This window comes from Sander vitreus, chromosome 6 (genome assembly GCF_031162955.1).
Source record: "Sander vitreus isolate 19-12246 chromosome 6, sanVit1, whole genome shotgun sequence".
Classification (NCBI taxonomy): domain Eukaryota; kingdom Metazoa; phylum Chordata; class Actinopteri; order Perciformes; family Percidae; genus Sander; species Sander vitreus.
Genome location: NC_135860.1, coordinates 15,665,211 through 15,679,029, shown reverse-complemented (window position 1 = coordinate 15,679,029; position 13,819 = coordinate 15,665,211). Strand labels below are relative to the sequence as shown.

Sequence of the window (13,819 nt, the reverse complement as noted above, 5' to 3'; positions counted from 1 at the left end):
CGTCTGTCACTCTACTTCCTGTTTCTCTGTGCGGACGTAGCTATTAACATGCGCATTGCTGATTTGAGGAAGCACAGCAGTATCATACAAAGCATATCATCTATAGAAAAATAAAAGACCCAGTAGCCTCCAAGATATTGGTTGTTACTTATACATTTTTAATATCATAATTAGGGTCTACAGTGTATTGCATAATTTGGAAAGTAAGTCTGCATTGAAAACTTAAGTGGCTAAAACGTTAAATCAAATGATTTTAATTAGAATAAAATAGGCGTTAGCAGCTGTAAGCCCCACATTGAAACACTCAAACAGTGCTAATATCTCTAACAAAGAATATTGGAGCCTATGTGGAACTTACTAATTGACAGTCACTTTAAAATGATGTCACCTGATAAAACCAAACTGATAGAGTCTTAATGATCTGATTTGGTTTTCAGCTTAAGGAGACACCTGTGTGAGTACTAGATACTGACTGACAGACTCTAAATAAAATAACGTGTGAAAATAACATGTACATTCTTTATCATAGTCATATCATAGTATTCATGTTGAAATACAGTAGCATGTGTGAGCAATTGTCATACAAACACAAACACAAGTGAAGGTGCAATCATTGTATTTTTTCAAATAACTGGTACAAAAATACCTTGTTTACATTGTACAAGTCTGCCAGCAGCAGCAAAAAAGAACCAAAATCACAAAATCAAACCAAAACATAAAATATCATTCATAAATTATTAACATTTGTATAAAATCAAAACAAGTTCAATAAGCAGGGGGCCTGTTCCAAGAAACTCTTATTCTTCCACAGTAGTTTGGCACTAAAAATGGAGTTATTCCCCAAAAAAAGCTTCTTCGTAAGATGGAAACATCTCTGAAACATTTAGACCAGCTAAAGTGAAATTACTCATTGAACTAAAACTAAGTTAATGTAAAATGAATCAAAGTTGTATATAAAAAAAGAGGATTTGGTTAACCTGCCTGTTTACTGGTCCTCTGATAGAAAAGTGAAAAATAACGTTTTAACGTGTCTACAGATCTCATGACTGTTCTATTTTGATTAACAAAGAATAAGTACCTCATATTGCTTGGAAAACATAATACTAGCAAAATATATAGTTTAAAAAACTAACAATATTATATACCCTAATCTCTTGTCAACAGGTGCTTTTTTAAAAACAGGCCCAGTACAATTCCCAAGGAACACAATGGCACACAGCCCATGTCACACAAGCAGAATCTTTGCATTATTTACAGGGATATTAGTGATTGTTTATATCATTTTGCATTAATTATCTCAACACTTTCCTTTCAATATCTCATGCAAAAATCACAGATTGATCCCTTTGTAGTGCTTGTAAATCAGGAGGCCTTAAGTCCTCAGTGAAAGCAATCACACCATAAAAGACACTTCTGACATGACAGGCAAAGCAATGGCAAAGCTGCCAGGATACAAGGTCCAAAACAACAAATACAGTGTTGGCATTGCCCATAAACAAAGTAAAGCCTCAAGGTTGCAACAACGATAGACACCTTTCATGCTTGTGCCGTTTTCACTCTGACTTGAACAATCCTTTAAGGAGGAAAGTGAACTGAGAAGGTCCTGTGCTTTTCTTTAAGGTTCACTTGGTAATGGCTGCAAATTTGCAAAGATCAGTTGTTGGCCTTGCATAGAATCGGTCCTCTTTACTATTCAATATACAGCATTACAGGTTTCTGAAACAGTTTCAGACCATGTAAACCTCCACAATTAAAAAAATAAAGCTCTTATTAATGAAACTTAAGGCTGCTCTGGGCATTTGCACCAAGTCTAATATTCAAGAGTGATAGGGTTCTACTGAAGATAAGCCTTCAAAAAGGACATACTATGCTGTTTAATTAGAACTGGCATAGGTCTGTATAGCTTATTAAACTTTGTATACTGCACTCCGTTTGTGACACTGCCAATATGTTAAAGTGTGAGGAGTAGGGAGTATGTTAAACATTGTCTTGCATGCTGCTCAATGTTCACAATACTCCTCCACAGACTCTGTGCTACCTCTCATGTTTGTTATTCTGATGTAAACTGAAGCCTGGCAGTATGGGAGGTATTGATCTTCTTATTTGTCCTTACTGTAGGACAGTTTCACAGATGTCAAATGAGCAGCATGGCACACTAAACTAATGTGGGCTAGTGTAATTTTGCTTCTAATACAAAGTACAAACAAAAACTGCAATCCCCTTTAAGGTCAACATTTCTATCCAACTACGTCACCTGTATTTGGAATGTATATTTCAAAACACTTTTTTTCAATACAAAACAAAACAAATGCCATCATCTAATACAAATCACACTGAAGCCCAACACTACTTGAGGTCAAATTTGAGAGATGATACACTACCATTTACAGTGTATATTTACAGTAGTTACAATGCAAAATCTGTCTTCATTGAGAAACACTGCAATTGGTTTGTAATTTGAATAAAGGAACGTGGATAACAGATCCATCCGCAGACTTAACCATAGTGCCAAAAATACATTGTCACAGCTGCTGGTTTAATTTCTTAACTACATTATGATAAAATGTTTCTTTCTTTCAGAATTTTTGTCATTTTCAGTACAGGCAAGAGTTATCAAATCATCACAAAAGGGCACTTCTAACTGCACACTAGCTTGCTATGTAACCTAAATCATAAATGTGAATAAAAAAGTGTAGGAATTGTAATGTCTGCAACAAACGTTGAAGACTTTACCTGTAGTTTGGAAACTTTCTGGCATTTATAAAATAACAATATAATATCAAGGTATTCCATTAAAAGACAGGAACAAATATTAACATATTCAGTCTACATGTAATGCAGAGGTACATACTTTTACAGCACTATGATTGTCCATTAAGCAGTATATAGAGCAGCTTCTGTGAATTAAAATATCACACTTTACGCAGCATCAGTGTGACAATACTGTTCAGGAGTGAGACAGAAAGTGCTCTGTGTGCTTTCCATTTATGTTTTTCGCAATAAAGGCTTATATTTGTTTCAGTAGTCTGAGCTTCAACAGTTAGCTTCAACAGTCTCGCCAAGTCACTGGTATGTGTCTTTTTGTGTTTTAATGGCTTACTTCCATCCATCTAGCCATCCATTTGGTTTTAGGGTTGAGGTAGCAATAAGACAAACATAGCAGCCCAGAGACGGTTTCTTCTTATCAGTCTTCTACTCCAAAAATATATTATCCATCCAAATCCATCCCACCCAGATATCTGTAAATGGGCGTCAACTGTTCTGCCATGTTTTTCCTCTTTCCTTCTTCAGAAAGAAACAGACATTTGGTTTAACCCTCACATGCTGTGGCCTGTGCTTAGTTAGAAGAAACCTAAACAATTAATGCTAAAGCAACTGAGTCATTCATTGTCTGTCCTCTTTAGACTATCTCCATCTGTGAGGCTCAACAGAGCCAATCTCTGGTCACTGGTCCTTCCTCCATTTGGGTCTGAATCTCCAGGTAAACCCACCAAGCCCTTCTCTAAGCTGGTGGGCTCCATATCAGGATAAATAACGAGGAAACAGGCAGTAAGGAAGCCAAGGAAGGCGCCTCCAGAGGCCACTGCGGGAATGACACGCACACTGCCAACTGCGTCTACCACAGCGCCGAGGGCCGATGCAACGAGAATCTGGCTGATATAGACCTGGAAATGAAAAAAGAATAATTCAACACAATAGTATACGCTTTAATGAAACTCATGCTTCCCATAGATTTGTATCAACACCCCTAGAAGTAGAAGGCAACTGAAAATGACACAAATTTGGAATAAATACATTAGTTAATTTAGCTCACAGCCTAAACCATGCTGTCTGGATCAGTTAAAAAAAAGACCAAGAATCACTGTGATCTGTTTGGGTGTTGCTTTATCAACAGCAAAATCTTATGTCATGTCTAGAGGTGATGGAGAAAAAAGTATCAATGCTCACCTGGCAGGATAAGATAGCGCAGTCAATACCAAAACCTCTTCTAGTGTTTGCTGGACTATGGTGAATGTACTGAGTAGAGGAACGGTAAAGGAGAATCACATATTAAGCATATTATGTCACTGATTACATCAATGGATTCACTGAAACTGTGGTAGATTTAATTTATAACACAACAGAAGCAACTGTACCCAAAACTACAATTAAATCCTTCCACAACCAGAAACCATGAATTACCAAAACCATCTGCGATGCCATAAACACACACACTGCCGCCTACAAAGTAGGAATGCAGTTTGGAAACATAGAGAATTATAAAGCAGCAGCTAAATGCAGTATTTGTGTTGCCAGGTAGGGAAAGCGTGCATGGATACGTGTATTGTCTGTTTGTGTACATACCTCTTTGATTTCATGGTACTGCCCGAGTAATGCATAGGGACAGTAGGAGATACTCAAGGAGATGATGCCCATGCTACTGATCATCACCATGGCAACATAAACATTAGGGAAGATTGCCATAACCGCAGTTCCTAAGGTTAGAGAGATGAAAGCTATTTAAATACATTGTATTTCAATTTATCCTGCATACCCATTAAGACAATATGCAACTGCTCCCAAATCCACTGTGCTTTACTTTATTATTATCAGCGGTTTACTCTGTTGTATCAACTGACCTATTGAGAATCCCAGAGTTCCAACAATGTAGACAATCTTAATGCTCAGATCAAAATTATCCAGGTACTTTTGAAGGATTGCTGAGTGGAGAGATGGAAAGAGGGAGGCAGAGAAATGTCAATTATTGAAGACAGCATAGTGAAGCAGGTTAGAAAATGGAGGGGAAAAGTTTAATTGTATCACTGACCACTTCTTTTGTATGTAAATACAGCAGTATATACAGAGATTTAAATTCGAATCTAACTAGAATTACCGCCTTGCGGTTGTATGCCTCTGCCAACCAGTCAAGTTGCAGTTTACATCCATGTCTGTCCAGACTCATATAATACATGTAGTGAAGACAGGGAGAAGAATAAGAAGGAATTTAATAAAAGGTATGAAGTGTATTTTTTTGACAAATGTGGATGCTTCACACACATCTTCAACCAGATCTATACAATCACCACAGGTTAAAGTTGGGCAGATTAGTGTCACCAATTCAGTATCTGACCAAATGTGAAATATGGTCACAATCTCCCCTTCTGTTCCTGAGTTATGGCGTTGAATAATTGCCAAAAAAGCGTTTTTGTAGAACATTATGATTTCGCAGTGAAGTTGACTTGGACAGACAGCCAGACAGTCAAACAGTGTTTGTGTTTTACCAGAGCAGACAGCAGCAGTAGCAGCATAGACCACCAGTCCCCAGCAGCCCATCTGTACTCCTTTGTGATAGTTAAGTAGGTCTGTGGAATTGGCTGGTGCCTGAAACAAGCATAATAATTTTGGCAATGTAATTGTAGACTTGTAAACATGTAAATATTTAGCATACATGACTTTGTGTAGCATGCTGGGTTTATTCATCTGTGTCCCTCTACTGTGTGGTCTCCATGGTAGTTTAGTTTAGTTTATTAGTTTATAATGTCGTGGACAGTCCCCCTTAATTAACTGTTCAATAAAATTTGCAGCTTTAGCCTTTATGGCTAATTTCCAGCTGTAGTCCCCGGGCCAGCTGACAATAGGCATCCTAAAATACAATTGTTAACCAATTAAAATAAATTACATTACATCTATAATGACAGCAGGCCACAAAATGCAGTCAGTTAGCACAACTGTCTTTAAACAATAAGACACACAAGTGTGTGTGTGTGTGTGTGTGTGTGTGTGTGTGTGTGTGCGTGCGTGCGTGCGTGTACCGTGGGGTCTCCGTGGTAGATGACTTGGCCCATAAAATCGGTGTAAAACACAGCTTCAGCTATAATGGAGAACCATGTGAGAAGGTGACACACACACAATCTCCACAGCTGCCTAGGCATCTACAGAGGACAGAAATGAAACAAGGAAGACTTGACATTAATAAGGAATTCCACAAAAAAAAGTTTGGTTTGTTAATCTGCAACAGTAGACCTTAAATTGTTGTAAATGTGATGCAGTGCAATAGTAAAATAGGAGAAAAAAATACATCAATATTACATATATTAATAGTACATTTGCAATTTACTTCACCTTCAACATGGATAACCAGAGGAGTCGAACAGTTGTACCCTTGTCTGGTCCTCCCTCACTGCTGGAGCCCTCAGATGACAGACTGCTAGCTGACAGCTGCAACTCCCGCCTGTCCCCACACCGCTGGAGTTTACTCAGGTCATTCAAACTTTGGGAGGTGGTAATTGGCCGAGGGCTTGATGGTGCTGTCCTTCGCAGTCGATAGCGCTGTGATCCCACTCGTCCATAGTAGGAGAAAGTGAAGGAGGGCTAAAGAGAAAAAGTCCAACATCAGCTATTTCACATTTGCAAAATTACTATTACAGAAAGTAATTCAAAAACTGGTAAATGCAATGGTACCTGTCTGTAGAAGGTGTGTGGGTGTGGTCGTGATGAAACTAAGGTGTTGGAGGGCCGGCTTGGCAGCCTAGTGGAGGCATGGCCTTTCATGTCATTGGAGTGGTCAGAAGTGGACAAGCTAGCATTGACACCATTGACAGCCTTGACCTGCTGGGACAGGAGAGATGCACAGACGTATATATTAAAAAGCACAAAGGGAAACTGAAGACATGGGACAACATATCTGAAACCCAGTACAGAAGTTTTCTGTTCTATTGATCACAAGTTACCCGTAACATTAACACTGTTCTGGCAATGTAATTGCATGCCAAGACAAATAATATCTGCCACCGTAGCAGCTGATTTCACCTGTGTTTTCAGATGTGAGTCCTCTGAGCCAGAACTGATCTGAAGGAGAGAATGAGGGCCGTTTGTTGGACCCCTAAGCTCAGGCCAAGCTAGATTTGTAGGCTCTAAGACCACCATCCCATCAGTAAGGGCGGGTGGTCCACCGGAAGTAGACGAAGACCCAATACTGTGGTCTGATGGCTTAAAATCATCTTCTAGCTTTCGCTGCAAGCAATGCACCTCTGGCTGGAAAAATTGTGCATCTGGGTCGAGGTCAGAATCCATCTCAATTGTGGCATCTGGCATGGCTAAGACTGAATCGCTTTTACTCCGCACTCGCTCCACAGCAAGGAAGTCCATTTCTCCTTCCTCAGGATCTGATCTGTTGCCCTCTCGGGACGGAGCTCGTGCTGAAGCATCCTCCTCTGCAATCACATCAAGTAAAGGTGGAGTGTGACCAACGGCCCTGAAAGACAACTGGCTGGTAGACTCCCCACTTCCTGTGACTTTAAGCTGATTGGAAGGAGCTAAAGGTTGCTCAGGGATACTGAGCATGTGCAGTGTGACAGAGATAATGAAGATGATGCCTGCAAACACGAAGAGGACCTGTTCCTGTGATTTAAATGCTCGGCCCAGAGCTGTGCCAGTCCAGTCTAGACCACCCAGCATGTAGCCCACTGCTCCGCCAAGCCCTGAAGCGACAGGTATATACACAGAAACAAGTCAATTATTGTGCAAAGTCTAAGAAACAAGGACAAGTACAAGCAGCTTCTGAAACTACACTGCCTATGTGTGTGAAACATTTTTAAAACTCACATTCTGAGAAAAGTGTTAGAAATAATTTGTATATGAACGACAATGTATATGTGACGATGTATATGTAATAATAATAATAAATTTAATTTGTATAGCGCTTTTCAAGGACTCAAAGTCGCTTTGTTTGCTGTGTACTACTTATGTTTGTTATTAAATAGCTGATATTTAAACAGGTGTATGTGGACAGTGTGTGTGTGTGTGTGTGTGTGTGTGTGTGTGTGTGTGTGTGCGCGCGTGGGTGTGGGTGTGTGTGGGTGTCCATACATGCATGTTGTCTTACCAGCCGAGAAAGCATGAATATTTAGGGCCATATCTTGCTCGTCAGTGTCAGCAACATCAAGAAGGTAAGCTCTGATTGGTCCCTCAGAGGCATCGGCACAGAAATCCAGCACCACCACACCAACTACAGTGAGGACGATGCCAATTGGCTGGCTGCTAGGACTATCACCAACAGAAAGGCCTAACAGAACATCACAAAATGTATACAGATTCAGTCATTTTTTATCAGAATATTTTATAGATATTGTACAGACAATAACATAGTTGAATCTGTTCGGACAGACCTGCCCCCACTGCTAAAACAAATCCTAAAGGAAACACTGATATAGAACAAAAAGAAACTAAATAAAAAAAACACAACAGACCTTAATTTCCCCATACCATTAATGTTGTTAAAGAGTAATTATTATAATTTTTAAGTGGTGATCTCCTTTGAAACTTTCTACTCACCTATTAATGATCCGTTTAAGAACAGCGCCACTCCCAGCAGCACACCTACACACAGGGCCAGAATGAATGGTCTTCTCCGGCCCCATCGCAGAGTACATCGGTCACTGGCTGAGCCAATCACAGGTGTGAGGAGGAGACCCAGGATAGGACTGAGGAACCAGGTTAAACTGTAATATTGCTCAGGAAGACCTAGAAAACACACAAACAAAATGGTAGATTCAAGACTAAGAATCCAGTCAACGTATACTATTGTTGGACGATTCTATTTTTAGGAAAGACTTGATATGAAATAACGCTTTGCCTCACATGTGCCTCTCTCTTATTAAATTTGACCACATGGTTAAATAAGCTCTGATAAGATATGCCAAATGTTTTCATTGCATTTCCTTTGATTTACTTATGTTTTTATTATAAACCATGTCTTTAACGCTGACTAACCACTGACGGAAGGACTCAAGCTTCAAAGTTCTTTGTAATGAATTACTCATTCACTGGGCTCTGTTTTGTCCTGCCATCTTGGTACAAAACCAATAATAACTAAAACAGTGTCCAGGCAGAAAAGCTTTTTTTTTAAATTTTGTTTTTTTAATCTCCACAAAAAGGATGAATGTTTTCCTATGTTCCATTGTTTATAAAAGCATAGCTGAAAAGCCACAAGTGCTCTTAACCAGCTTCCTTTACCAACGGCTTTTAGAGTGGCAAAAACAGAGGTGGCCTGTAACAACAACACGGACCGAAATACGCACCAACCAGCCAGGAGAATAGTGAAATCGCCAGTTGTTGAATGTCATGAGACAGAACTAGGCTTCAAACAACTGTCTCTGCTAGATGACAATATCCTGATTTTCCACCCCTTATAAAGAAGTGTACAGACCTAATGTACTCAAATTCAGTCAGCTGGGGTGAACTGGGTGGTTCTCATGGGAACATGTTACCCAGGCTGCCTTGCTCTGCTCCTGCCTTTCCTCTCCCTTAAGTCAACAAAACAGCAGATGACTTTCTTGCAGTAGGAAAAATGTTTTCTGATGGCTGCTCACTCTCTCTGTTGTCAATGGGATTACAGCAATACTTAACTTAAGGACCCTGTATATTTTTTTTTACCTCTAGTAGCACTATGAAGCAATTTAATGAGTGGCTCTCAGTTATGTTTGTTTTATACACACAGATGAGGATGCACAAGGAAGCAGGTGGGTGATACACATTCCTGCCAATGGTTTCAAACTATTCTACTAATCGACAGGTGGCACTAATAAGCCAATACATGCAGCAATGCTCCAGAAAAGGCAGGGAAGAAGACTGCTGGATGGAAAATAACACTGATGCTAACAATGTAGGTTTAAAAATCAGCTCTGCAAATGTTTACTGAGGACGGAAATGCATGCAATACGTTTGTTAGAAGTCAAGGTAAAACACAATGCATTTTGGTGAGTAACTCCACAGTGCACCCATTAAGCCTACCTTTACTATGACACACTCATTATGTAGGTTTGTGTTGCAAGAAGGCACAGCTGAACACAAACTGCTTGAGTTCAATGTTGTAAAGCTACAGTACTTTGCAGTGGCTGACTCAGAGCTCAGTCACACTTGAGGTTGTTATTGGAATACATTTCACTCACTAAGCATTTTTCAAGCAAAACGGGATGCCTTAAAAAATGCTTTCAAAAACCTGAATATGGTTTGCTTGAAAGTTTTTTAAAACAATCTTTTTACAATATTGTGAATAGGGAGAAAAACAGAGAGACTATAAAATGTGCTGTGTTAGACATTCTTGCCATACCTAGCCAGGGGAAATGCCTTTGTTCCATTTCTGCTATGATGGCAAACCTGACATCTAACTGGATAGCCCCCAGTTAACTACTGCTGGGCAGACAGGTTACATGACACAGTGGTGCAGCCAAGGGAAATCAATAGATCCAGTGTGGCTAATGAAACAAAAGTCTAATGTGTTTCCGCTGTTACCTGGATGTTACAGCTGGAATTCAGACTGATGGGCATCTCCTTGAAATGAACAAATAAAAACAAGATGCTCATAGCTAATTTTGGGCAAAGAGTCAGTGTGGGTCTGCCTATTTTCCTGACATTAACCAGGGGAACACTGCCACACATGTATCACTAAAATACCTGACAGGGTAAACAGAACGTGCTACTCATTACATCTAGTGTAAACACCAGCCGGAGGGATTTTTGCAGTTCCTAAAACTAACGTTCCTAGAACCCTGTTCTGACTGGACTAATTTTGGGATTATTAAGTTCCTCTAACCGCAGTTCCTGTAACTCTTTCAGCTCCTACTTCAGGGTCTTTTCCCTTTTCCGCATAGAATCCCGGCAAGGCACAACAGAAACATAAAGACCGTTGCCGTGCTTGCGTCACTCCCTTACCCCTCCTACCAGTTCCTATGGCCACTTGGCGAATGCAAATGGCAAAACCAGTTTTGGGAGAGTAGTTAGTAGAGCTGTGGGTGGTGGTGGCTCAGTGGATATGACACATGCCTTTGGTGTGGGAGACCTGGGTTTGAATCCCACTGCGATACATCAACCAATGTGTCCCTGAACAAGACACTTAACCCATAGTTGCTCCAGAGGCGTGCGACCTCTGACATATAGAGCAATTGTAAGTCGCTTTGGATAAAAGAGTCAGTTAAAAGTGGACTGTTCCTATAACTACGTCCCTGTAACTACTTTGTCGGAAAGAGGCTATAGTGACATTAAGAGAACATGTGTTTAAGCGATAGAGAGCAAGACTGTGTCTGTCTCTATGTGAACGTATTGTGTCTCCTTACCTATCTGCAGCAGCACTGGCGTCACCAGGGCTGTTTCCATTGCGTAGCAGAACTCGCGTCCAAACATCACTGCCCCGTGCATTACCCAGCGAAACATTGGGATCTGCATACTTCTGCCCTCTTCCTCCATCTCCTTCTCACTCTCTTCTGCTTCTTCCTTGGGTTTCCTCCTTTCGGAATGGCCAGAAGCCTCCCTCTCCTCCGCTTCTCCTCCCATTACAGTCTGGTAATGGGTTTTTATTTTTCTGAATGGTTGGTATATACCAATATATAACACTTATTGCTACTATTTCCTATATGTAAGCAACACTGTACTGTGTTATTATATGCTAACAGAACATGTAATGTCCATGGTTTTCATAATGATCACTCACTGTGTAGGAGAAGCCAAAAATATCCAGAAAGTTAATCAGAGAGCATCTCTGCTGCAGCACCTTCCAGGTTCAAGGCAAAATAATTGCAAATAATTGGGGAGGAGGCAGGAATCATCATTATAATGAGATTAATATGTCCAAAAAACTGATGTGTTTATCCGCTTTCCATCATGCTGATATGTGCCCAGTTGCACGGCTCAGGAGCTCAATGGAAGAGCGATGGTGTTCCTCTCTGTGGCTTGCAGATTAAAAATTCAGGAAAAGCAGAGAAGTTCTGTGTAGCTCCAGAGGTATGCAGAGGGGAGGAGCAGAAGAGGTGGGAGAAAGGGGGGTGGCAATATGTGTGTTGTAGGCTCCAGTAGTTGTGTTTGTGGTAAGCTGTGAGTAGGGTTAGAATAGGTCTGTGAATGCGTTTGCTGTGGCTGGTCAGTGTGTGTTAGTTGGTTGTGTGCATGGAGTATTTGGGTATATTGTGTAAGATTAGAGTGTGGCTATGCAAACAAATGTCTTTCTGTGTGTGTGTGTGTGTGTGCGTAAGTGCACTTCCAGGCAAGTTGCAGTTTAAAGCATGTTGAAGCGTGCCAAAGACAGACTGAGTGACAAAGCAACCTGCAGAAAAACAGACATCAGTAAGACAGTAAGCTAAAGCTATAAAATATAATGCAATCCAAGTGGTAGCATTGCCTTGGTGTTATCATTCCCTGTCTTAACTTATTTTCTTTATACAAAGCACATTGGTCAAGGCCAAATGCTAGAGGGCTCCCATGTGTAAAACATTTTCAGTGCAGTTTGGGTCCAATGATAGGAAATTAAAATTATCTTCTTGGGTTAAGAAAAATGATGCCCTGTCCCAGTGAAGTACACTGGCAATACATTTAAACTCAATATATAACTGTAATACGCAACTAACATTGTGTAATAAGTTTATAGATGGAATAGGTATCATATAACAGAATAAAGGAACAAAGGATGAAGCAATTTTGACACACCTTAACTATCTGAGATTACTATAAAGGTTTTCATTCATGTGACGTGACGTTCAGTGGCATCAGGTGTAACCATAACCTTTAAACCACACAACTGGCAGGCTATAAAGACAGAGGCATGAACAAAAGCCACATTAAGTAATAAACACTTATTACAACATAATAGCTTTTGCATAATTGGTTTAATGGTTACAGGTAGATTTGATTTGGGATATATAGTTAAGCCCCACGTCTCTCTCGTCTTTCCTAAATCACTTTTAGTATGTCTTAGGTATTCCAAATAAAAGTTAATTTTTAAACAATATCAAATAAGCGTTAAAACGCTTCTGTGAATTTTTCTGTCGTGATGATTTCACAGAGTAACCTGTTCCTGTGTGTAGTGACTAGCTAGTCTACACGAGTCTTTAACTTCACATAAGTAACGTTAGAGTTGAACATGCGTGTATTTCACAAGTATGACAGGTGTGTGTTTGAAAGGCTTGTTGAACCAGTAAGGAAACGTTTTGCACGAGGGCAGCTCTGCTAACGGTCGGTAACTCTGACTAACCTACGTTACCTGAGCTGCTCTACAGTCTAACGTTACGTAATTAGCTAATAACGAGGCAATTTAGTCATTTTTTAGCGTGTGAGGATAATGCACATGGCGATAAATAAACACCTGACTGGACACATTAATGTTAACTTTACATTCACTGATGTTTGACTAGTTGTGGCTAACGTTAACGTCACCTAGCGAGCTAGGTTGGCTAATAAATTAGTTAGGCAGCTAACGTTAGCAATTTAACTTAAGACAGAGAAAAACAGTTAACGTTAACGGTATATTAAAGACAAAAAGATGTAACATACCTGAAATTTTACTCCGCTAAGGTAAAGTAAAATCAGTTTCGCGTTATGTCAATTTTCGATAACGTGACAGGAAAACTCTTGGTTTGGGTTAGCAATCTGGCTATGCCCATGCCCATCTGGTTCAATACACTCATCAATCTCATTGGTTTCCACGGTTTCCACAGTAACAAAGCGAGGCGTGGTCTAAACGGACGCATATGACGTCATCGAGCTACAAAACTAACGGGGAATGGTTTACTTACAGTTATTATTAGCCTACTCATCAATTAATAATAACAAATAATTATCAAATAAAACTAATAATAACAATTATAATCATGTATAAAATATAATAATGTATTAATAATTTTCAAAACGTCATTCCTCAAATGTAAAATTAAGACTTATGAGACTGGTTTTACATTTGAATAACCAGGCAGAACTATTTGTAGCACCAGCCAGAGGTGGCTTAACTAAAATGTTATATACTGTAGCCTACATTTTTGACTCATTCACTAACTTGATCCCATCAACATGAGAC

The 13,819-nt window shown here is 39.8% G+C and overlaps 1 protein-coding gene across 3 annotated transcripts; it reads right to left on the bottom strand.

Moving 5' to 3' along the window:
* Positions 1–599: 599 nt before the first annotated feature.
* On the bottom strand, positions 600–13,424 carry LOC144519696 (solute carrier family 45 member 4-like). Of its 3 annotated transcripts, none has more exons than XM_078253031.1 (14): positions 13,300–13,424; positions 11,468–12,076; positions 11,094–11,338; positions 8,314–8,502; positions 7,865–8,044; positions 6,790–7,460; positions 6,442–6,591; positions 6,103–6,351; positions 5,793–5,912; positions 5,262–5,361; positions 4,620–4,700; positions 4,345–4,475; positions 3,949–4,017; positions 600–3,665 (listed from the first exon to the last, which is right to left on the bottom strand). In XM_078253031.1, the coding sequence occupies exons 3-14, from the start codon at positions 11,308–11,310 to the stop codon at positions 3,381–3,383; spliced, it is 2,442 nt and encodes an 813-aa protein (XP_078109157.1). In that variant the 5' UTR covers positions 11,311–11,338; positions 11,468–12,076; positions 13,300–13,424; the 3' UTR covers positions 600–3,380. The 3 variants fall into 3 exon arrangements, with proteins under 3 accessions (XP_078109157.1, XP_078109158.1, XP_078109159.1); XM_078253032.1 differs by having other exon boundaries at positions 11,094–11,316; XM_078253033.1 differs by having other exon boundaries at positions 6,442–6,588; positions 11,094–12,076.
* Positions 13,425–13,819: the final 395 nt, after the last annotated feature.

Coding starts and splice junctions, on each gene's coding strand:
- LOC144519696 (XM_078253031.1), bottom strand. CDS start 11,310: ATGGGAGGAGAAGCGGAGGAGAGGGAGGCTTCTGGCCATTCCGAAAGG. Junction 6,592..6,789: donor ACTCACATCTGAAAACACAG/GTGAAATCAGCT, acceptor CTCCTGTCCCAG/CAGGTCAAGGCTGTCAATGG. Junction 5,362..5,792: donor TCTACCACGGAGACCCCACG/GTACACGCACGC, acceptor TGCTTGTTTCAG/GCACCAGCCAATTCCACAGA.